This window comes from Misgurnus anguillicaudatus, chromosome 2, assembly GCF_027580225.2.
Source record: "Misgurnus anguillicaudatus chromosome 2, ASM2758022v2, whole genome shotgun sequence".
In the NCBI taxonomy this organism is placed as follows: domain Eukaryota; kingdom Metazoa; phylum Chordata; class Actinopteri; order Cypriniformes; family Cobitidae; genus Misgurnus; species Misgurnus anguillicaudatus.
The window spans coordinates 27,324,662-27,348,178 of NC_073338.2; the positions used below are offsets into that span (position 1 = coordinate 27,324,662).

General features: G+C 37.6%; 1 protein-coding gene across 1 annotated transcript in view; it reads left to right on the forward strand.

The window, feature by feature from the left end:
• The window catches only part of LOC129442276 (uncharacterized), a 39,779-nt gene that overhangs the window by 15,847 nt on the left and 415 nt on the right, over positions 1–23,517 (forward strand). The window contains 39 exon segments of the mRNA XM_073858253.1: positions 914–1,009; positions 1,088–1,222; positions 6,235–6,262; positions 7,074–7,276; positions 7,621–7,764; positions 7,862–8,018; positions 8,294–8,321; positions 8,405–8,510; positions 8,602–8,694; positions 10,043–10,106; positions 10,196–10,294; positions 10,961–11,064; positions 11,154–11,292; positions 11,377–11,495; positions 11,571–11,720; positions 11,798–11,968; positions 12,057–12,366; positions 15,148–15,230; positions 16,104–16,309; positions 16,407–16,530; positions 16,645–16,781; positions 16,889–17,144; positions 17,227–17,469; positions 17,555–17,731; positions 17,846–17,991; positions 18,081–18,171; positions 18,245–18,634; positions 18,725–18,851; positions 18,940–19,058; positions 19,140–19,336; positions 20,308–20,491; positions 20,580–20,745; positions 20,945–21,069; positions 21,737–22,045; positions 22,134–22,337; positions 22,467–22,763; positions 22,846–22,952; positions 22,954–23,164; positions 23,256–23,390. Of these exon segments, the coding sequence (XP_073714354.1) occupies positions 914–1,009; positions 1,088–1,222; positions 6,235–6,262; positions 7,074–7,276; positions 7,621–7,764; positions 7,862–8,018; positions 8,294–8,321; positions 8,405–8,510; positions 8,602–8,694; positions 10,043–10,106; positions 10,196–10,294; positions 10,961–11,064; positions 11,154–11,292; positions 11,377–11,495; positions 11,571–11,720; positions 11,798–11,968; positions 12,057–12,366; positions 15,148–15,230; positions 16,104–16,309; positions 16,407–16,530; positions 16,645–16,781; positions 16,889–17,144; positions 17,227–17,469; positions 17,555–17,731; positions 17,846–17,991; positions 18,081–18,171; positions 18,245–18,634; positions 18,725–18,851; positions 18,940–19,058; positions 19,140–19,336; positions 20,308–20,491; positions 20,580–20,745; positions 20,945–21,069; positions 21,737–22,045; positions 22,134–22,337; positions 22,467–22,763; positions 22,846–22,952; positions 22,954–23,164; positions 23,256–23,390 (6,180 nt within the window).

The window sequence follows — 23,517 nt, forward strand, 5'->3', positions numbered from 1 at the left end:
TCACATATGTAACGCGTGACCTTTCGACCTCATGACGCATGACATGAGGTCACTGTGGCGCGTCGCACGGATAGTGCAAGTCAGTCCCTCCAGAAAAACGTGATTGTGTGATCGCGCGATATATTGCATAATCAGCCAAAGTCCGCATATTTATGCTGGGCTGCATTTTTTCCAAATACGACGCACTTTCGCCGCATTAATTACATATTTCCGCGCACAAAATATGCGAGGTTTGCATGATTTCATAATTTCCACATTTTCGTAGCAAAAAGTCACATATATATTAGCAGAAAGTTGAAAAATGTTGCATTTACTTCCCAAAAACGCAGCTGTGTCCTCTATTGCCATGGGAACGTTATGAAGTGACGTGATTATGTGGCGTGAACATCATTGCAGCTTTTGTAAGTTTCCGCAGTTTTTGCAAGTTCCGCAATTTTCGCAAATTCCCGCAATTCCATCGCATAAATATCCCGCATATTCCATCGCATTTTTTAAGAAAACGTGCCGCAAAATCAAGGATTTTTGCCGGCAACAATCACAAAAAAACTCAGCGTTTTTCTGGAAGAACTGGCAAGTTGTGGTTAAAAGTACGTTTTTTTTTTTCTTGCAGAAAATGACAACTGGTTTCTAGATAAGACCCTTATGCCTCGTTTGGGGTAATTTAGAGCCCTATGAATCTGCGTTGAAACAGCAATTTTAAACTGCATTTAAACTGTAAACTGTTGGGGTCCAATAAATTGAGAAAAATCCTGGAATGTTTTCCTTAAAAAAACGTAATTTCTTCTCGACTGAACAAAGGAAGACATGAACATTTTGGATGGCATGGGGTTGAGTAAATTATTTTTTTAAAAAAGTGGAGTAATCCTTTAATAAATAATGCACGTACAATTAATCCACCATTATATGACTTCAGACTGATGAGGACCGTAAAAATATTGCCCGTCTTCAAGACTTGGTCGACAAGCTGCAACTGAAAGTCAAAGCTTACAAAAGAGCTGCAGAGGAGGCTGTAAGTGCTCGTTATATTCAAAGCCAATACTAGAAAGTCCAAATGGTTTACCTAAAGCGTCCTGATGTTGTGTAATAGGAAGAACAAGCCAACACTCATCTTGGCAAATTCCGAAAGCTGCAGCATGAACTAGATGAGGCAGAAGAAAGGGCTGATATTGCTGAATCACAAGTGAATAAACTACGTGCGAAAAGTCGTGATGTGGGGCCAAAGGTACAGTAGGACAACTTTAATAAAGTGTTTCTTAATAACATTCTTTATTAACTAATCAGAATCTTTTTTAACCATCAACATTCTCTTACAGAAAACATTCGATGAAGAATAAAGCTTGGGATATTTTCTGAAATCACTTGTAGGCCAACCCTATATGCAAAATATATTCTACAGTATTTACACAATTGTATTCTCTCACATCTATAAAATCAAATCACTATGCATCCAGTCTATTGTCTTTTGAGTTTTATACTTATTTCAACACTTTTATATTGTTCATTAACTTCAAATGAGAGTCTGTTTCTATATAAATGCCTTTCTAAGAATTAATTTTAAATATCATGTAATCCTACACAGAAATATATCTATTTGATGTATTATTGATTTTACCAAGCACCACACGGGCAACTGATAACCAAAAAAATAAAACAAAATTTGTTGTATTTACAATTTACAGAATACTAAACACAACTTGTGGCAAAAGGATCCAACCTTCAGGTTTAAATGTGTCTGCCTAGATATTGATTTTCAGAGTTCTTTCTAGGGAGAAGCAATGCAACATTTTAAGCCATACATTTTAAATGGTAAAGTAAACAATGCACTTGGAACACTGCACCTGCTGGATTACAAAGCACAGGGGATCAGGGGGATTTTAAGTGCTGGATGGAGAAGTGCTGATGACTAAAATGGAGAGAGATAAAACAAAGCCGTCGGTTCTTGAAATAGATTGGTTGGAAAGAAGAAAGGCTAAATAAACTACTCAACAAAGCACTCATGAAGAATAATCACTGACAGCTGCATTGATTTCCTGGGACAAATCTTTATGCTTAAGATATTTTCCAAATGCAAATTAATAAAATAAACACAAATCAAGACAAATCATAAAAAATCTGCAAAATTCAAAACCTATTATACAGTGAAAAATTAGAAATTTTATAAAGACTGTAAAAAAAGAATAAATATTGGAACACATGGAACCAAAGTTCATATCACTATTTCTTGTTTTTCAGCATGTAATGCTAAGGTAAATGTCATGGTTTTGCTGCAAATTCTCTATGGATGTTACATCTCTATATAGTTTTCTCTTTATTTTAAGCACTATTTTCATGTAAGCTTGAAAGGCATGTCTCTTTAATTTGATAAGTGTCCTCTACATTACATTATCTATTCATGAGGACAGTAATAATTTTAAATAATACCATGTATTCTATTCGGAATCTATAATATATTTAACAATTTCCTGTTCTCTGTGTTTTTATTTTGTAAACATTGTAAGAAAGTGATATATAAATACATTTAAATTGAACTGAAATGGTCATGGGTTTGATTTCAAGCGAATACATGTACTGTTAAAATGTATAGCAATGAATTGTAAGTCACTTTTGATAAGGGTTTTGCCAGAATTCATAAATGTAAATGTATTTTTAACCAGCAACTATGGTCCGATTCATGACTTTACATTTCCTTTGGTGTGTAAGTGTGTGTTAGTACATGTTAACGATATGCAAAAGGCATTCCCTCCAGAAAAACGTGATTATGCGATTGCATGATTTAACGCATAATCAGCCAAAGTCTGCATATTTATGAGGGGGACGCATTTTTTCAAATTCACTGCACTTTCACAGCATAAATTTCTGTGCGCTAAATATGCGGGGCTTGCATGATTTCATAATCCCCGCATTTTAGTAAAAAAAATCACATATATCTTAGCAGAAAGTTGAAAAATGTTGCATTTAACTCACACAAGCGCAGCCATGTCCCCTGTTGCCATGGGAACATTATGAAGTGACGTGATTATGTGACGTGAACATCGTTGAAAAGCTGCAAAAGCTGACAACAGTTTTTGCAAGTTCCCGCAGTTTTTGCCAGTTCCCGCAATTTCATCGCATAAAATTGCATAAATATCCCGCATATTCCATAGCATTTTTTAAGAAAACGTGCCTCAAGATCAAGGATTTTTGCCCACAACAATCTTACAACAAACTGAAAAGGTACAAACCCCAAAGTAAACAATGACGCTAGTTATCGTTTTCAAAGTAAATCTCTTTTCTTGAACTACAAAAAGCACATGGATTGTAGGCAATAGTTTACTTCCCGGGATGGTTGTGTAGACAAGACCGACATTATCATAATTCCTCCCGCTTCGGACTCACTACCTGTAAATTAACTCCTGTTAGCATTGCATTGTGACCGAATCTTTCAAACATGGTAAGGAGCGTCACATTTCCGGCTGATGTCAGAGGTATTCAGGCCAATCACAATGTACAAATCAGCTGGCCAATCAGGGAAATAGCGCTTTTAAAATTGGTGAGTTTTGTACAAAATCAATGCGTTTGAGGAAAACAGTATATCCGGGGCTACAAAAATGTACAGTATGTGGAAAATAATGTGTTTTTTAACCATAAAACAACACAAAATAATGCTGTTTTTTAGCAATGAAATAGGTGCGCTTTAATTGCCAGACAGATGTAAATGTTATTCGAAATAAACTGTCAATGATTTTAAGGAGTGCTTACTATATTCTGTTAAATTATACCTTTAACACGCCACTTTTATTAGTCCAAAATCAACTATATTTGTCAAGAATAGTTCAAGTGGACACGTCAAATGCTTGCAACATGCAACTGACCTCAGGGCAGATCTCCCGCAGGCCTCAGTCTCTCCCTCTGTAGGGAGTGTAAGTACAGCTGTACTAATAAAGAATTTAAGCTTCATCGTGACACATTTGCTTCTTTCTTATTTTGATCATAACTGTCACCGCTATTAACACATGCACTCATAAATCTTGGGTAATGAGTACAAAAGAAGTTAGAGAAAAAACATCAAATAAGACTAAATTTCTTTTTGGACATTTAATATATAATTTGCATATGCATGATTTATGTATCATGTAAACATTCAGGGACAACACAGCTAAAAGAAAAAATAGCGCATATAAAGGCAGGAGAAGGTAGTAGTGGTTACAATTAGAACAAAATAAATGATATAACACATACTTGTTTGTCAGACTGACGTTTTTAATGTGAAGTGCTGCTCTGACTTTGGCACACTAGAGAGGTTATCGTTATCTTAACTGAGTCTTTAGCAGTGGTTCGGCATTTCTCACTTCCTTTTGCACTTTGACGCCAGTCATCGTTTAAAAGATGTGGCCGGGTGTCAGAATAGAAACGATCTTATCACTTGTCATAGGTACTTAACTCCTTGTTTATCTTTTGACCTTTCCTGCGTGGTAATTGTCAATGGCACTTACCTTTCACTGTAACATCTGCCTGTTGTATGTATAAAATCTTTATCAATTAAATCACTACAGATATATATGTATACAGCACATGCAAAACATTACATTATGCATTTGGCAGACACCTTTATTCAAAATGACTTTCAGTGGATTTTTTGTGTGCTCCCTGGGGTACGAACCTATCATCGTTGCATAACATTCAAGTCCACATCTTGTAGTAATGTCATCAAGTTCAGTGTGTCAAATAACTACATTAAAGCTATTTTGGTATTTGCCTTTGTACAGTGTTTAACTCAACGTCGTTGATCTGCAAACATATGCACTACATGAAGGGAATGTTCACTCATGGGGCCAAGGGATTAGCGGCTTTTTAATCACACACAGAGACATCCACATGGAAATATCACTATGAATGAATATGCCTGGCGCTCATATACTACTGTGTTTAATGTACCTTAAAATATTGATTGGCCTTGCTATATTTCTGTCACCTGCTTTAATTTATGAGGTAAGACGAATACCAAAGCAATAGTTGATCCCGGTGTGATGAGTGTCACTTCTTAATCAGTGAAATTCACTCTGAAGGAATTTCACAAGGTTATCTTTGTCCTCATAGAAATAATGGGTTGTCAACAACATGGGCAACAATAAAGGAAAATAACAATGACGGATGCGCAACAATACACGGTCAATAAAAGGTCTACAATGTTCACAACTCAGGGGACACCTATATATATTTTTTATTATTATCATTATCTTCTGTTACTGAATCGGAGGCATGACATCTGTGCCAGACGGCTGCGTGTGTTTTTTGGCACTTGTCGCCTGGATAATCTCGCAGACTAAGATGCTTTATATAGATAGAGACTCATAGGGCATCTGACTCAACAAAGACTTTCCTATAAAGACAAAAAAACCACAATGTTGCATATTAAGCCCCCTTAAGCTCTTTGAGTAATTGAGAGCGCAAATGGCGTGCAGTTCAAACATATCACTTCAATGAAATCTGATATCTTCTCCTGAACAATGCCAGATGACAAATATAGTATTGCATTTAAACTTAAGACATCTAGAATTTGAATGCCTTTGTTACCCGGTAAATTGTCATGTGTCACTAATGCTTTGATAGCTAAGCACAAGAACACACAAATGGATTTTTCCATAAATACTTTCATCATAAGACTAAGATTGACCTTAGATGCCTATTTTTTCCTAATATAAACTCTCATGGATCAGAATATAACATTTTTGTCTTTTAATCTGGTTTTGTTTAATTTAAGTACAAACCACTTAGCTGTTAGCGGACTGAGCTAAATTGGCACTGCAATATCAGACAGAGCCTAATATGGCCCACTAACAAATCTTAACAAAGATAAGATTTCCCTTAACTAGCATGTTGTTGGTTCTCACCAATACACACAACTACTCCTGTTGCAGCCTAACAGTGCTCAGATGCAGTAACATTCCTGCCTTGTGGATGCCTTCCCCAAATTTGGGCTGGTAATTCCTTTATAAAGAGATGTCATGGTAGTTGTCGAGACCAGTCATCGTTTCATCTGAGGGTAAGAACTGAGCAAAAACTGCATGGTGATAGTACTTTGAACAATTTCATCTAAAACCTCCATAATATGAGGCATCAGTTTTCTTATGGTTTCACTTTTTTAATTAAATTTTTAAATGGATGTTTTGGCAATGTGACAAAAATTAAAATGCATACTAAGTCACATAATCTTTGAGAGGAACCGAATAATATAACATCATTTATTTTTAACAGGTCATCCACCTCATCTGGTGCGGGTTAGGTAAGAGTCCTGCTAATTTCTTTATGTTTGTTGTATTTCAGATTTGCTTAGACATATTTGGTCTTTACATAGTCATATTCTGGGACTTTTGAAAGTTGTGACTATTATGGTATAAACACAATGACTTGATCTTAGATGTTGCCAAATTTTTGGCATGTTGTGCACTTTTTGTCAAAACATGTTTATTATTATGTTATCATGTTTTTATTGTGTATTATTGTGCTCCTTGGCTGTATTTTTTATTATAAAGGCTTAAATCAAAACAAACTAACTGCAGTTTGACTGATATTAATTGGAATGCACAATCAAAAAATGAGATTTTTGGAAAAAAACGTATTTATCTCATTTTGGAACCAAACTCTTATATCATTTATTTTTTGTTCCTTTAACTTAACAAATTAAGTTAAACAATTTCAACTTGTTTTTATTGTCAAAACTTAAAATAGTAGGTTGAATTGACTTGCATAACCAAGTTGTTTTAACTTCAGACTGAATTCTTTTTTTACAGAGTGCATGAAGTACACACTGTAAAAAATTAGCTGTAATTATGCACATATTGCCAGTAACTTACTGTAGAAGATAAATACTGGAAATGTTTCATGTTCATTTAACTTTAAACAAACTGTTGCCAGTAAATAACATGAATGTAAAATCTAAAATAAGTTACTGGCAACCAGCTGCCAGTAATATTGTAATTTCTACAGATTTTTTTTACATTTATGATAATTCACAGTTAAATTTCTGACTGTTTTTTTACTATTAAATAGTTACTTCACGTGAACCTTTTCTACCTTATAATCTCCAGACTAAGTAATCATGGACGCTCAGATGGCAGAGTTTGGAGCAGCAGCTCCTTACCTGCGGAAGTCAGACCGAGAGCGCCTGGAAGCACAAACTCGACCTTTTGATATGAAAAAGGAGTGTTTTGCTCCTGATGCAGATGAAGAGTATGTAAAAGCTTCAATCATCAGCCGTGACGGTGACAAAGTCACTGTTCAGACTGAGAAAGGCAAGGTAAGCTCAACTAAGGCATCCAATTTTGTGACAAATGTCAAGCAGCTGAAGATTGTTTTAAACCAACATGGTGCTAAAAGCATAATGTTACTGACTGCAGATATAACATTAAACTGGTGCTACAGAGAATAAAAACTGTGTTGTTTTAAAGACTGTTTAGTATTAATGAAGTAATGTCTTTGCTCCTGAACTGTAGCTGGATGAATTTCTGCTCCAAATTAGTGATAAAGCATCACTGTACTGACTACTGTTTAAATGTTTTTCTTGGTTGATTTGCTTATGGAACAATAGTTACAATATAAACATTCATTTATTCTAATAGACATTTTTGCTTCTCCTAACAGACTATCACTGTAAAAGATTCTGACGTCCATCCCCAGAACCCGCCAAAGTTTGATAAAATTGAAGACATGGCAATGTTCACCTTCCTTCATGAGCCTGCTGTGCTGTTTAACCTCAAAGAGCGTTATGCAGCATGGATGATCTACGTAAGAGCACACCAGCCAAATAGCATCCTTGAAATAGATCCTTCCTAATTACTCAATATTTTATCATTGTCTTTATCACTTTTTCACTTTGCCACAGACCTACTCAGGACTGTTCTGTGTCACTATCAACCCGTACAAGTGGCTGCCGGTGTACAATCAGGAGGTGGTTACAGCCTACAGAGGAAAAAAGAGGACGGAAGCTCCTCCCCACATCTTTTCCATTTCTGATAATGCCTACCAGTACATGCTAGCAGGTATAAACCAAACTGGTAAAATAATAATATTAAACATGGTAAAATAATAGGTGTTTGCATGATCAGAGTCTGAGGAATGTTTTGACTTTTGTGATCACTGGATTTTGGAATAATGCAGAAATCTCTGGAGCATGATGTGTGTGGGGATTCAGTGCAGACCTACTCATTTCTCACACGTAGCATAATCTTCTCAACGTTCAATATTATAAATAATCATGAAAATAATACCAATAAATAACTAAGAATAGATAACACTGCTGTCTTTATTGTTTCAGACAGGGAAAATCAGTCGATTCTAATTACGTAAGTTTATTACTTATCTTTTGAATGTAATTTATTCTTTAAGTGAGTTCTAGAGATTAATCGTACGGCTTTTTTTACCCCAGTGGAGAATCTGGTGCAGGAAAGACTGTAAACACTAAGAGAGTCATTCAGTATTTCGCAAGCATTGCAGCTGGAGGATCAGTGAAGAAAGATGGATCAGAAAGAAAGGCAAGTGGCACTTCATAAATTTTGCACTGAAAGCAAAACATAAAAATAAGAAACATCATCAAACAATGGAATGTGTACTTTCTCATTAAAGGGAACTCTGGAGGATCAAATTATCCAGGCTAACCCTGCTCTCGAGGCTTTTGGCAATGCAAAGACCATCAGAAATGACAACTCCTCAAGATTTGTAAGCTTAATCATCAAATATTTTAAAAAATCTTTCAGTGAAAACATAGTCACTTTAATTCATATTTCACCTTATAGAACAGTATACATACAGCTTTATCTTTCCATCCACCAATTGTTGTCAGAGGTGGACACTACTTAAATATTTTTACTTTCTACATAAAAGTACATTTTTAAGTATTCGTATTTTATCAGTGTTTTTCTTTGGAAAATATACATTCCAAAGCATATTATCATAATTTTTACCCCACTACATTTCATAATTTCAAGTTTTTGGTTTATATTTTTAAGTATTTAAGTACATTAAACATCTAGTTTTTTTTTTACTTTTACTTAAGTAAAAAGTACTTTTGTACTTTTACTCAAGAAAAGTAAAAGTACATAATTTTTTATTTAGTTAATTTTTCTGATTAAGCACAGATGCTTGAAAAATTTACTTAAAATACTCAAGTAGTGTCCGCCTCTGATTGTTATGCACATTTTGGAGTATCGCATTAAATAACACTGGATATAAACGCCAAGATTTGCATAAATTCTAAAAATGTGCATAAAAAATATATGCGCTCAATTGAGTCAAATAAATTACTTATTCAATAAAAAACATGCGCATGAACTATGATGAAAACACTTTAACCGAATAAATCCCTAGATGCGCATAAAAAAGTCACATCTGCATGTTGGACCGCATATCTGGACTAACCGTCTTACATAACTAACCAGCTAACATCTTAAATTAGTTTTTGGAAGTTCTGAAATGAACAAGTATAGATTTGATCTCAGTGGTTCAGTAATATTACTTTACATTACTGTCTTTTACTTGACTGTCAACTCAAACAGCAGGAATCCACATCCGAAAAAAATGTATAATGTTTTGTCTACACCCTTATTCTAGTTATTTTGAGCTAATTATACACGAACATGGTTAAATACAGTGCCAGTTTATCAGGAAGTGAACATTTTGCTCTCTCCAGCTCACTGGATGTACACGCTGCTTTATTCACAAATGTTTAATGCAATATTTCAATTATGTACAGTTTAATATGCAACTTTAGATGGAAATATAGAGACACATATACAGTAAGGAGACTGGCAAAGACTGCATTCTAAGCAGCAAGTGTGTATATACAGTATATACACATATACAGTTTATATGGAAACATAAAAATCAGGGAAAAAATGCAATGGCAGTTTTGAATTGCTGGTTGCCTCTGGTTTTAGATTTTTAAGATTTGATTAAAATAATTTTTTGGAAATTGTCTTGAAATTGAGCAATTATTATGAAGTTATGGACCTTCATTGTCTAAATATTCATTGTGCTTCATTATTTAATTTGATAATTTCTCATTTAGGGAAAATTCATCCGAATTCATTTTGCTGCCAGTGGAAAGCTTGCCTCTGCAGACATTGAGACTTGTAAGAATTAATTTCATATTTTAAATCTGCATTTAAAGGTCAAAGACATTTAAATTTACCTGACATTTATTTTTTTGTACAAACATCAGATCTTCTGGAGAAGTCCAGAGTGACCTTTCAACTCAAAGCTGAAAGGGACTATCATATTTTCTACCAAATCCTCTCTCAGCGAAAACCTGAGTTGCTGGGTAAGACAGCAGATATTTTCTAATGAAGTGGAGCAAAGTTTAAAGCAGTGGTTCTCGATGTTATTCCTGGAGGCCCACTGCTCTGCACATTTTGTATGGTTGTTTCTCAATATGCGTTCTTCAGCGATCTTGCGTTCTCGTGTCCTTGCTCTACGTCATCATTAACAGTCGAAGTTCATTCCAATTCTCAAGAACGCAAGTACAGAGGACGCATGAAAATACCAGGATGTGTTCTTAATATCGAGAATGCATCGAGTGCTGAAATCACCCGAGAATTTTTGGGTGTTTGTTGTCTCACCTCCCACCTCCACAATGGCTGCACAGGTGCACCGGAACAATCCTTCCCAAAATGCACCAAACCCTCGCCCACAAAGACGTGAAACTCACCGAGTGGCCAGGGGCGCTCACCGACATGCCCACACAAAAATCGCTGCAAAAGATGCTTCTCAGGAAGGATTGTTCCAGTGCACCTATGCCGCCATTTTAGAGGTAGTGGGTGATACCACAGAAACCGAAAATTCTCAGGCAAGCACCACATGTCCAAATTTCAGTAAAAACCGTTCTATTTCATCATAAACAATCTGAAAACAGAGCTTTAAGTGTAAAATACCGAACTTGTCCTTTAACACTCAACTAAAAACTAACTTTTCTCTCTTTCTTCAACAGAGATGCTGCTCATCACCAATAACCCCTATGACTACGCTTACATCTCCCAAGGAGAAACCGTGGTCGCCTCCATTAATGATGGTGAAGAACTGCTTGCCACTGATGTAAGAGGGAACTGCATTACGTTTTTGTTTCCTAACACGGTAAAGATCTAAACTGACTAAGCAGTTGTGCCAAATTTTCTAAACTGCAGGAAGCATTTGATGTACTAGGCTTTACTCAGGAGGAAAAAAATGGCATATATAAACTTACTGGAGCCATTATGCACCATGGAAATATGAAGTTCAAACAAAAGCAGAGGGAGGAACAAGCAGAGGCTGATGGAACTGAAAGTGAGTATAAAAACAGAAATCTACGTAATAATAATAATAATGACGTAATTAATCTAAATTGAAAACTCTAATTCATTGTAACAGATACAGACAAAGCGGCATATCTGATGGGCCTAAACTCTGCTGACCTAATAAAAGGTCTATGTCATCCAAGAGTGAAAGTAGGAAATGAGTGGGTCACCAAAGGGCAAAATGTCCAGCAGGTAGATCATTGTGTCCTCTATCTATTTATTTACAGTAAGTGGTGACAAATCATACAAATGCTTTCCTCTTCTCAGGTGTACTATGCCACTGGTGCACTGTCCAAGGCAGTGTATGAAAAGATGTTCCTTTGGATGGTTGTAAGAATAAATCAATCTCTGGACACCAGGCAACCACGCCAGTACTTCATAGGAGTACTGGACATTGCTGGCTTTGAGATCTTCGATGTAGGTCTTTGCAGATAATACTTTATTATTGTATGTATTATTCTTTGTCTGACTCGGTTCATACGTTTCTGTTACAGTTCAACACCTTTGAGCAACTCTGCATCAACTTTACCAATGAGAAACTGCAACAGTTTTTCAACCACCACATGTTTGTGCTGGAACAAGAGGAGTACAAGAAGGAAGGAATTGAATGGGAGTTCATTGACTTTGGCATGGACCTGCAGGCCTGCATTGATCTTATTGAGAAAGTAAGTCACCAATAATTGCTGAAGTATAGACACTGTCATCACTATTAAGATATATCTTTGACTTTGACGCCACCATTCATTCCTTTAGCCCATGGGTATCATGTCCATCCTTGAAGAGGAGTGCATGTTTCCCAAAGCCAGCGATGCAACGTTTAAAGCAAAGCTTTACGACAATCATCTAGGGAAATCAAACAACTTTCAGAAACCCAGGATTGTGAAGGGCAAACCGGAGGCTCATTTTTCTCTGATTCACTATGCTGGCACAGTGGACTATAATATCAATAACTGGTTAGTAAAGAACAAAGATCCACTAAATGAGACTGTCGTCGGCCTTTATCAAAAGTCTACACTTAAACTCTTGGCAATGCTTTTTGCTAATTATGCTGGGACAGATTCTGGTACGTATGAGAAAATCATTTCATGCACTGAATATATAAAGTAGCATGTGTACATTAGGGGTGGCACGGTTCATGAAAAAAATCCGAACCATTCGGTTCGCTTGTCTCGGTTCGGAGCGCGTGTGTGTCGTACGGTTCAACGGTTCATGGCATGCGCAATGTATGTTGCCTCGTGCCCTGTATGTGACCTCAGATAGCGTGTTCCCCTTTCGCGAATAGCGCGAAAGAAGAGGTGACTGCTGTGGAGAGTGAGTGCTGCCGGTCATGTTACGTGTAGAAATGGCAAGAGGGAGAGAAAAGGAAGTCTGCCCGCAGTTGGAGGATGCGCCAGCGTCGTATAAGTTTGGTGTGTGGAAACATTTTTTATTTCATGTTACCTATGATGACAGCGGAAATAAAACAATAGATACAGCCACACGCGCGACAACCATCTCTCCGACCATTTATCTAATCTGAGGTAATGAACACTGTTTTACGTCTTTTCGTATTCAGCGCTATTTTTAGGTTGATAAAACGAAAGCGGCTGATTTCCGCGTAGTTTAATTTTGCTAGCGTGTGAAAGTTGTGCGATCTTATTTCATAAACTGCCCCTTAAAGTAATCAGGACAGAAATGGTCAAAAGTGGACAAAAGAGACGGATTTAAATATTACATGTGTAAAAGTTATGTTTCTCTCTCGTCCACATATACTCTGCAGTATTTAAGCAGCCTCTCAGTGATAAATCTTAAAGCTACACTGAAGTTGGCATTTTGATAAATGCAAGTTATCTTTGTGAGCTAAAAATGCACACAAAGTTCATGTAGATGGCAATACACATTCTCTTTTTTGCCAAATAAATGAAAAGCATGTTGAAATCATCAATGTCTTCCCTCTCGCTGTGTCAAAATCTCGCCTGGCTTTCCTCAAGGATGTTCCCAATAATGTGCTTAAAGTCAAATTCAGTTTGTGCATGATTACATGATACAGTGGGGCAAAAAAGTATTTAGTCAGCTACCAATTGTTCAAGTTCTCACAGTTAAAAAGATGAGAGAGGCCTGTAATTTTTGTCAAAGGTACACGTCAACTATGAGAGACAAAATGAGAAAAAAATCCAGAAAATCACATTGTCTGATTTTTTTGGGGATTTGTTTGTAGGTTATGGTGAAAAATAAGTATTTGGTCAATAACAAAAGTTTATGTCAATACTTTGTTATATACCCTTTGTTGGCAATGACAGAGATCAAACGTTTTCTGTAAGTCTCCACAAGGTTTTTACACACTGTTGCTGGTAGTTTGGCCCATTCCTCCATGCAGATCTCCTCTAGAGCAGTGATGTTTTAGGGCTGTCGCTGGGCAACTCAGATTTTCAACTCCCTCCAAAGATTTTTGAGATCTGGAGACTGGCTAGGCCACTCCAGGACCTTGAAATTATTCTTACAAAACCACTCCTTCTTTGCCCGGGCGGTATGTTTGGGATCACTGCCATACTGAAAGACCCAGCCACGTTTCATCTTCAATGCCCTTGCTGACGAAAGGAGGTTTTGAGTCAAAATCTCACGATACATGGACCCATTCATTCTTTCCTTAACTCGGATCAGTCGTCCTGGTCCCCTTGCAGAAAAACAGCCCCAAAGCATGATGTTTCCACCCCCATGCTTCACAGTAGGTATGGTGTTCTTTGGATGCAACTCAGCATCTTTCTCCTCCAAACACAAGAAGTTGAGTTTCTACCAAAAAGTTATGTTTTGGTTTCATCTGACCATATGACATTCTCCCACTCTTCTTCTGGATCATCCAAATGCTCTCTAGCAAACTTCAGACGGGTCCGGACATGTACTGGCTTAAGCAGGTGGACACATCTGGCACTGCAGGAATTGAGTCCCTGGCTGCATAGTGTGTTACTGATGGTAGCCTTTGTTACTTTGGTCCCAGCTCTCTGCAGGTCATTCACTAGGTCCCCCCGTGTGGTTCTGGGATTTTTGCTCACTATTCTTGTGATCATTTTGACCCCACAGGGTGAGATCTTGCGTGGAGCCTCAGATCGAGGGAGATTATCAGTGGTCTTCTATGTCTTCCATTTTCTAATAATTGCTCCCACAGTTGAATTCTTCACACCAAGCTGCTTACCTATTGCAGATTCAGTCTTCCCAGCCTGGTGCAGATCTACAATTTTCTTTCTGGTGTCCTTTGACAGCTCTTTGGTCTTGGCCATAGTTGAGTTTGCATTCTGACTGTTTTAGGTTGTGGACAGGTGTCTTTTATACTGCTAACAAGTTCAAACAGGTGCCATTAATACAGGTAACAAGTGGAGGACAGAGGATCCTCTTAAAGAAAAAGTTACAGGTCTGTGAGAGAAAGAAATCTTGCTTTTTTGTTATTGACCAAATACTTATTTTCCACCATAAATTGCAAATAAATTCTTAAAAAATCAGACAATGTGATTTTTTGGATTTTTTTCCTCATTTTGTCTCTCATAGTTGAAGTGTACCTATGATGAAAATTACAGGCCCCTCTCATCTTTTTAAGTGGGAGAACTTGCACAATTGGTGGTTGACTAAATACTTTTTTGCCCCACTGTATAACTTTTTTTAATACTGTATCCTAATTTATGGATAATTAATACATTAATAAGATAATAAATTTCTGGAGTGTTAAAAAAAATAACAACAAGAACCGTACTGAACCGAGAACCGTGACCATAGAACCGTGATATGAACCGAACCGAGGGTTTTGTGAACCGTGCCACCCCTAGTGTACATGAGTGTTTAATAATATAGTTATTCTTCTTTTTTTTTTGAGCAGGTCAAGATGGTGGCAAGGGAAGTAAATCAGGTGGAAGTAAGAAGAAGGGCTCCTCTTTTCAAACTGTGTCTGCGCTTCACAGGGTAAATATCACTTTAAGACTAAATAAATGTGTTGCCCTGCCTGTGAAAACTCAGTTTTCACATTATGTGAAAATATAACCTTGATATCTCTAATATTAATTGAGTAAGGTCATGTCAAAGATTGAAATCAATATAAAATCAATGATTAAAATGCTATTAATGCTAAATGCTACTACTACTACTTTGATGCTACTAACCTTATAATAAGATTTATAGGGGCGGTTTCCCGGAAAGGGTTTGGATTAGTTCAGAACAAACATTACAAATGAACATTATTCAAAAAACCATACTGGTGTGCATCTTGAGACAAAACAATGATACTAATATATGTTAAGATATGTCAGTGCAAGATGTTTTTAAATTAAGACATGCATTTTAGTCTTGGACTAGGATAAACCCTGTCTAGGAAACCGCCCCATATGGGCTTAATCCAGGACTAGGCCTTAGTTATATTAGGACAGTTATATTTAAGCAGTTTTTACAAACATTTCTTACAAAAAACATTACTGATGTGCATATTTAGATAAAGCATTGGCCCTGATATATGTTAAGATATGTCAGTCCAAACTGCTTTCAGTTAGGATGGCTCAAAGAATTTTAGTTAGGGACTACATTTATGCCCTGTCCAGGAAACCGCCCCATCAAGACTTATAGCTTGAATTTCATGGGCAGATCACATATATGATGTAAAAATAAAAAGATGTGATGTTTACTGTTGTTTTAACTCACTTTACGGTTTCTACTAATACAAAACAATGAAAAAACAACCCAAGCTTTTTTACATGCTTCCCCTTTAGAACTATTAAGTTGCAGAATAGCCCTGCTTACTATATTTACATATTTATGATTTAGTGGTATATTTTTCTCCTACAGGAAAACCTGAATAAGTTAATGACAAATTTAAGATCAACTCACCCACACTTTGTGCGTTGCATCATCCCCAACGAGACAAAGACTCCTGGGGCGATGGAGAATCCTCTAGTCATGCACCAGCTACGCTGTAATGGTGTACTGGAGGGCATTAGGATTTGCAGAAAGGGTTTCCCAAATAGAATCCTGTATGGTGATTTCAAACAAAGGTACATATGTTTACTTTTGTCACACTACAAAAACTTTATACAGACAGTTTTTCCATATTCACGTTACGTTAAAAGACGTTCTGTACTTTTTTTACAGGTACCGAATCCTAAACCCTGCAGCCATTCCTGAAGGTCAATTTATAGACAGTAGGAAAGGAGCTGAGAAGCTGCTGGGATCACTGGATATTGATCACAATCAATATAAGTTTGGACATACAAAGGTAAACATTTTGAAAGAACCAAAAAAAAAATTTTTTTATTTATTACTTGAGAAGTAAAATTGCAAACAAAACATAATGACTAGAATGCATCTTTCCATAATGAATTCTGAATAGGTGTTCTTCAAGGCTGGCTTACTCGGTCAGCTGGAAGAAATGAGAGATGACCGACTATCTTTAATTATTACTGGAATTCAATCTAGATCCAGAGGACTTCTTGCAAGGGTTGAGTTCCAGAAGATAGTTGAAAGAAGGTAAGAACCACATATATTGAGGTGCATTTGTACCAGTTTGTGCTTTTTAAAAATATTTTGTGATGACATAAATGATGCAAAACACCTCTAAACCGACCCCCTCGCAGGGATGCCCTACTGGTGATCCAGTGGAATGTCCGAGCCTTCATGGGGGTTAAGAATTGGCCCTGGATGAAGCTCTTCTTTAAAATCAAACCTTTGCTCAAGTCAGCCGAAGCAGAAAAAGAAATGGCAAATATGAAAGATGAATTTGCCAAGCTTAAAGAGGCTTATGCTAAATCTGAAGCACGCAGGAAAGAACTGGAAGAAAAAATGGTGTCTCTTCTCCAAGAGAAGAATGACCTACAACTTCAAGTCCAAGCGGTTAGTTAACATTTTGTGCCTTTAGGAGAGTTAAATGTGGCTTGTGCAATACAGACATCATTGTCAACTGATTTTAAAACAGGAGCAAGACAATCTCTGCGACGCAGAGGAGCGATGCGACCAGCTTATCAAAAATAAGATCCAGATGGAGGCAAAAGCCAAAGAGCTCATTGAGCGACTTGAGGATGAGGAGGAGATGAACGCAGAGCTGACGGCAAAGAAGAGAAAGCTGGAGGATGAGTGCTCTGAGCTGAAGAAAGATATTGATGATCTGGAGCTGACTCTGGCTAAAGTGGAGAAAGAGAAGCATGCTACTGAGAACAAGGTCTGGAGGGTCTCAATAATAATAGAAAATGTTTTACTATATTATGCATACACTTTATGTAAGTGATCCATCTTCTTTCGCACAGGTGAAGAACCTGACGGAGGAAATGTCATCTTTGGATGAAATCATCGCAAAGCTAACCAAGGAGAAGAAAGCCTTGCAGGAAGCTCACCAGCAGGCACTGGATGACCTGCAGAGTGAGGAGGACAAAGTCAACACCCTCACCAAGGCAAAATCCAAGCTTGAGCAGCAGGTCGATGATGTAAGTATTTGTCCATGCCATGTTCAGTCCAGCACCGCAGTCAAGAAGTTAAACAAATAAATCAAATATTCTTTAATTTTTTATTTAATATTTCTAAATAATTATTAATATTAGTTGGAAGGTTGTCTTGAGCAAGAAAAGAAGATTCGTATGGATCTAGAGAGAGCCAAGAGGAAACTAGAAGGAGACTTGAAGTTGACCCAGGAAAACCTAATGGACCTGGAGAATGACAAACAGCAGTTAGAGGAGCGTCTAAAAAAGTAAGGCAACTTTTCTATTCTTGAACTGCTGGCCAGTTGGTTTGTTCAAGGCTCACTCAGTAACACATACATTTCTCATCCAATAACAGAAAGGATTTTGAGATCAGTCAGCTCAATGGAAAAATCGAAGATGAACAAACAATCTGTATTCAGCTACAGAAAAAACTGAAGGAACTTCAGGTAACAAAAAATAAAGAATAATGACATCAGAAAAATTCAGTGGCAACATTGACATATTTATTTTCTTTACCAGGCACGCATTGAGGAGCTAGAAGAAGAGCTTGAAGCAGAAAGAGCTGCAAGAGCTAAGGTGGAGAAACAGAGAGCAGATTTAGCCAGAGAGCTGGAGGAGATCAGCGAGAGACTGGAGGAGGCTGGAGGAGCTACATCTGCTCAGATTGAGATGAATAAAAAACGAGAAGCCGAGTTTCAAAAACTTCGCAGAGACCTTGAAGAGGCGACTCTGCAGCATGAAGCCACTGCCGCCACACTGAGAAAGAAACAAGCTGACAGTGTGGCTGAACTGGGAGAGCAGATAGATAACCTGCAGAGAGTCAAGCAAAAACTGGAGAAGGAGAAGAGTGAACTGAGGCTGGAGCTGGATGATGTGGTCTCCAACATGGAACATGTTGCTAAGACAAAGGTACTGGTATAAATAGTAATAGTTAAGTTAATATATTTATTCATTCTTTGAAGTAATTTTCCATCCAAAATCCAAATGATGCATTTATAGGCAAATCTAGAGAAGAACTGCAGGTCTTTAGAGGACCAAATGAATGAATACAGAACAAAATATGAAGAGGGCCAGCGCAGTATCAACGACTTCACAATGCAAAAATCTAAATTACAATCTGAAAATGGTAAGGCTGTCACATTAAAAAGTATGTTTTTTGATTATGACCATCAACAGAAATCCACCAGCATTAAAATATATGTTGGCACATACAGGTGAACTTTCAAGACAGATGGAGGAGAAGGACTCTCTTGTCTCCCAGCTAACCAGGAGCAAGATGTCTTACACTCAGCAGATTGAAGATCTTAAAAGGCAACTGGAGGAGGAAACTAAAGTGAGCGCTATAAATAAGAATAAGATTTCGCATGCATTTCATTTATCATAGATTGTTTACAAATGATGTTACCTTTACCAGGCAAAGAATGCCATCGCCCATGCACTTCAGTCTGCCCGTCATGACACAGATCTGCTCAGAGAGCAGTATGAGGAGGAGCAGGAGGCCAAAGCAGAGCTACAGCGGTGCATGTCTAAAGCTAATTCTGAGGTGGCTCAGTGGAGAACCAAGTATGAAACTGATGCCATCCAGAGGACTGAAGAACTAGAGGAAGCCAAGTAAGATTTTTTTTACCATATTCAACGTTTATTAAAATTTGTACTTTTTAATAAGGTTTGACTTCTCAACTGACAGATAAGCTTTTTGTTTGTGTTATGTTTCATTTAAAATGTAAGACGAACAAAAAGTTTTTCTGTTAGTTGGCCAAGCTTCCCCAAACCTAAGGATACTTAAGTGTTTTATTAATCAAAATTAGGCTACATGGAAACAATCTGAAAAGAAACTGCAAAAGTGGCGTTGCGTTATCACTTTTTATTCCGCGTTTATACGAGCATTTTGAGGGGGAAATCTGCGTGCATATGGTGACGCAAAAGTGTGTGATATTCGATGTAGTATGCACTCCAGGCGGCTAGGTGGCAATGTTCGTTGAGATCGTGAGATCGTTTTTAAGATTTCCACTCTGAAGGGTGGTTTCACTTTTTTGTGTTTTTAAGCCCCTAAAACGCCGTCGCCGTGTAAACGAAAGGCACATCCGATAAAATATTTTTACGTTTTCACCCTCGAGCATTCTCGTGTAAACAGGCCCTCAATGTCTTTATTCATAAATATGTCCTTGTTGGTGTCAAATGACCTCTGCCAGTGATCTGACTTTTCTTTGTCAGCTTAGAATTTCTTCTCTTTACTTACATTGAACGGGTAAGTTCAAGGAGGCTTCCATGTCGTTCCGCCATACTGATAAACTATAATAGCAGAGAGGGACAAAAAGCACTAGCATACCAACGCGTTTTCATTCAGAACACGTGAACCAGCTGAAACGGACAAGGAGATCAGTTAGTACATAACGGCTACCATAGTTGCAACAGGTATTTGAAAAAACGAGGTGCTAGAGAGAACTATTCATTTGAATGCAAAATACAATTTCACCACTATATGGGGGTAACGTATCCTACTTATTGTCCCTTTAAGTTAGGGTGTGGTGTCAAAAAAGTGCAATATTTTTTCCCCAATACTGTTTTGTTTTCTAACTCAGGAAGAAACTGGCTCAACGTTTGCAGGAGGCCGAAGAAGCTGCTGAAGCGGTGAACGCAAAATGTTCATCTCTTGAAAAGACTAAACACAGACTCCAGAATGAGATTGAAGATCTAATGGTGGATCTGGAGAGGTCTAATGCAGCAGCAGCAGCCTTGGACAAGAAGCAAAGAAACTTTGATAAGGTACCCAAACATGTGAAGTTAAGCACCTTAATTCTTTATGACAACTTCTATTTCTAAACTATACTTGAAATGGATGCTTTAACTGAAGGTCTTGGCTGAGTGGAAGCAGAAGTATGAAGAGTCACAGACTGAGCTAGAAGGTTCCCAGAAGGAAGCCAGATGTCTGAGTACTGAACTTTTTAAGCTGAAGAACTCCTATGAAGAATCTTTGGATCACCTGGAGACTATAAAAAGAGAGAATAAAAATCTACAAGGTCAATACGCCCTTTACTAATACTACAGAAAGTTACTGATACTACTGCTGATAAGTATTGCATATTAATAATACTAGGAGTATGGTAAAATAGTTTCTGGTGTGTTTATAATGTGGTGGAATAATTCACAGAACCAGAGACATTCAATTCAATTGTGTTTAGCACTTTTTACAAATGCAATATGTTCTTTTCTATCTAGAGGAGATTTCTGATCTTACTGAGCAACTTGGTGAGGGAGGAAAGAGCATTCATGAGCTGGAGAAAATGAGAAAACAGCTGGAGCAAGAAAAAAATGAAATTCAGACTGCTCTGGAGGAGGCAGAGGTGGGTTTTATAAATGCAACTGTATTTCTTGACTGGAAAATAAATTCCACGTTTCCACAACAATGTATCTCATATGTAGAATATGTATAATTTCGGGTTAATACAGTATGTGCGCCATTCATTTCATGACTATTTAAGCAAATATATAACTGTTTTTCTGAAGATAATCATTGCATATCTTTCAAGGTCTATTTAGGGGTGCACCGATAAATGCCGATATACACTAATAATACGTGGGCGATAACTATTCTGAATCGCACAGCCGATATCATTTACAGCTATTTCATGGCTTTTGATCAGTAAGTCCTTATCGATCTGAAATTACTGTAAGTTTGAGTTGTTTAAAACATGCATTTGAAAAAGCAAACATAATCATTATAAATATTCTTTATCATGAAAATACCTGAAAAGGTTTGAAGAACAGCAATATATATCCTTAAGCCATTTCCTGGAGCTGCGTGTCATAGCTGCGTGTGTAATGGTTCTTTATCTACAGCGCATTTTGAGTTTCTGCACGAGAGTGCCCTCTGGCTTTTGGATGTAGCTGCATTTTACCGTAATTTATTGAGAAGCATAGCAAGCATCATTGGGCGATATATCGGTGCACCCCTAGCTCTATTTTATTACATGCAAACTTAGTCCCAGATCACAATCTTTTCCTATAAAGGCCTCACTGGAGCACGAGGAAGGCAAGATTCTACGAGTTCAACTGGAGTTCAACCAGATAAAGGCTGATATCGAACGCAAACTAGCAGAAAAGGATGAGGAGATGGAACAGAGCAAACGCAATTTGCAGAGGACCATTGAAACCCTGCAAAGCTCTTTGGAGTCAGAAACGCGAAGCAGGAACGAGGCCCTGCGGATTAAAAAGAAGATGGAAGGTGATCTGAATGAGATGGAGATCCAGCTTAGTCAAGCAAACCGACAAGCAGCAGAGGCTCAAAAACAACTCAAGAGTGTGCAAGCACATTTGAAAGTAAGATGCACATTTGAAAGTAAGAATGGAGAATTTGCATGGTACGTTATTGAAACGTTTGCTGTAATTGATTTGCACTCATTTTTAGGATGCTCAACTTCAGCTCGATGACTCTCTCAGAACAAACGATGACCTGAAGGAGAACATTGCGATTGTAGAGAGACGCAACAATCTTGTTCAAGCTGAACTAGAGGAGCTGAGAGCGGCTCTTGAACAAACCGAGAGAGGCCGTAAGCTTGCTGAGCAAGAGCTGCTGGATATTAGTGAAAGAGTGCAGCTACTGCACTCCCAGGTAAAGAAAATGGGTGCTTATAGTTTAATCTGAGCAGATTTGTTAGCTATATTCTGTTTATTTATAAAATGAACATATATCACATCATAAATTTATAAAGTATATCATATCATGTATTCCTTCATTCAGAATACAAGTCTCTTGAATCAGAAGAAGAAGCTGGAGACTGACACGACTCATCTTCAGGCAGAAGTGGAAGAGGCAGTGCAAGAATGCAGAAATGCTGAAGAAAAAGCCAAAAAGGCCATCACTGATGCTGCCATGATGGCTGAGGAGTTAAAGAAAGAGCAGGATACAAGTGCTCACTTAGAGCGTATGAAAAAAAACATGGAGCAGACCATTAAGGACCTCCAACACCGCCTGGATGAAGCAGAACAAATTGCCATGAAAGGAGGAAAGAAACAAGTCCAGAAACTGGAGGCTAGGGTGGGTGATTCACTTACCATAAAGTATTTTCTGATTATGTTAAGTGCCACTTTGTAAAAAAACATTCACATTGTTCCAACAGGTGAGAGAGCTGGAGAATGAAGTCGAATCTGAACAGAAGAAGAGCAGCGAGGCAGTGAAAGGAATTCGCAAATATGAGAGACGTATTAAAGAACTCACCTACCAGGTGACCAAATCTTTTTCCATTACAGACTGGAATGACCCCAAAGAAATTGCACACACACAACACTTTTCTATACCGAATCTCTCAAATAACCTCTCTCTGCTAAAATTTCTCTTAAAAGACGGAGGAGGATCGCAAGAATCTCGCTCGTCTGCAAGATCTAGTTGACAAGCTTCAGCTGAAGGTCAAGGCCTACAAGAGGGCTGCGGAGGAAGCTGTAAGTATTAGCCAAAATCAGAGATATCTGTTAATACTGTACCATATTCAGTTCATGCTCTTATCTCAGAACTATTGATCCAATTTCGTAGGAGGAACAAGCCAACACCAACCTTAGCAAGTTCCGTAAAATCCAGCATGAGCTTGATGAAGCAGAGGAGAGAGCCGACATCGCGGAGTCGCAAGTCAATAAACTGCGTGCCAAAAGTCGTGATGTTGGTTCAAAGGTGAGTGTGGTCAGATTGATCTTTGCATTTGTTTAATTCAATACACTAAAAGGCGGAGTGCGTGATTTTTGAAAAACACTTTGGAAAAGGGAGTCAAAAAAACACACTTGTAGCCAATCAGCAGTAA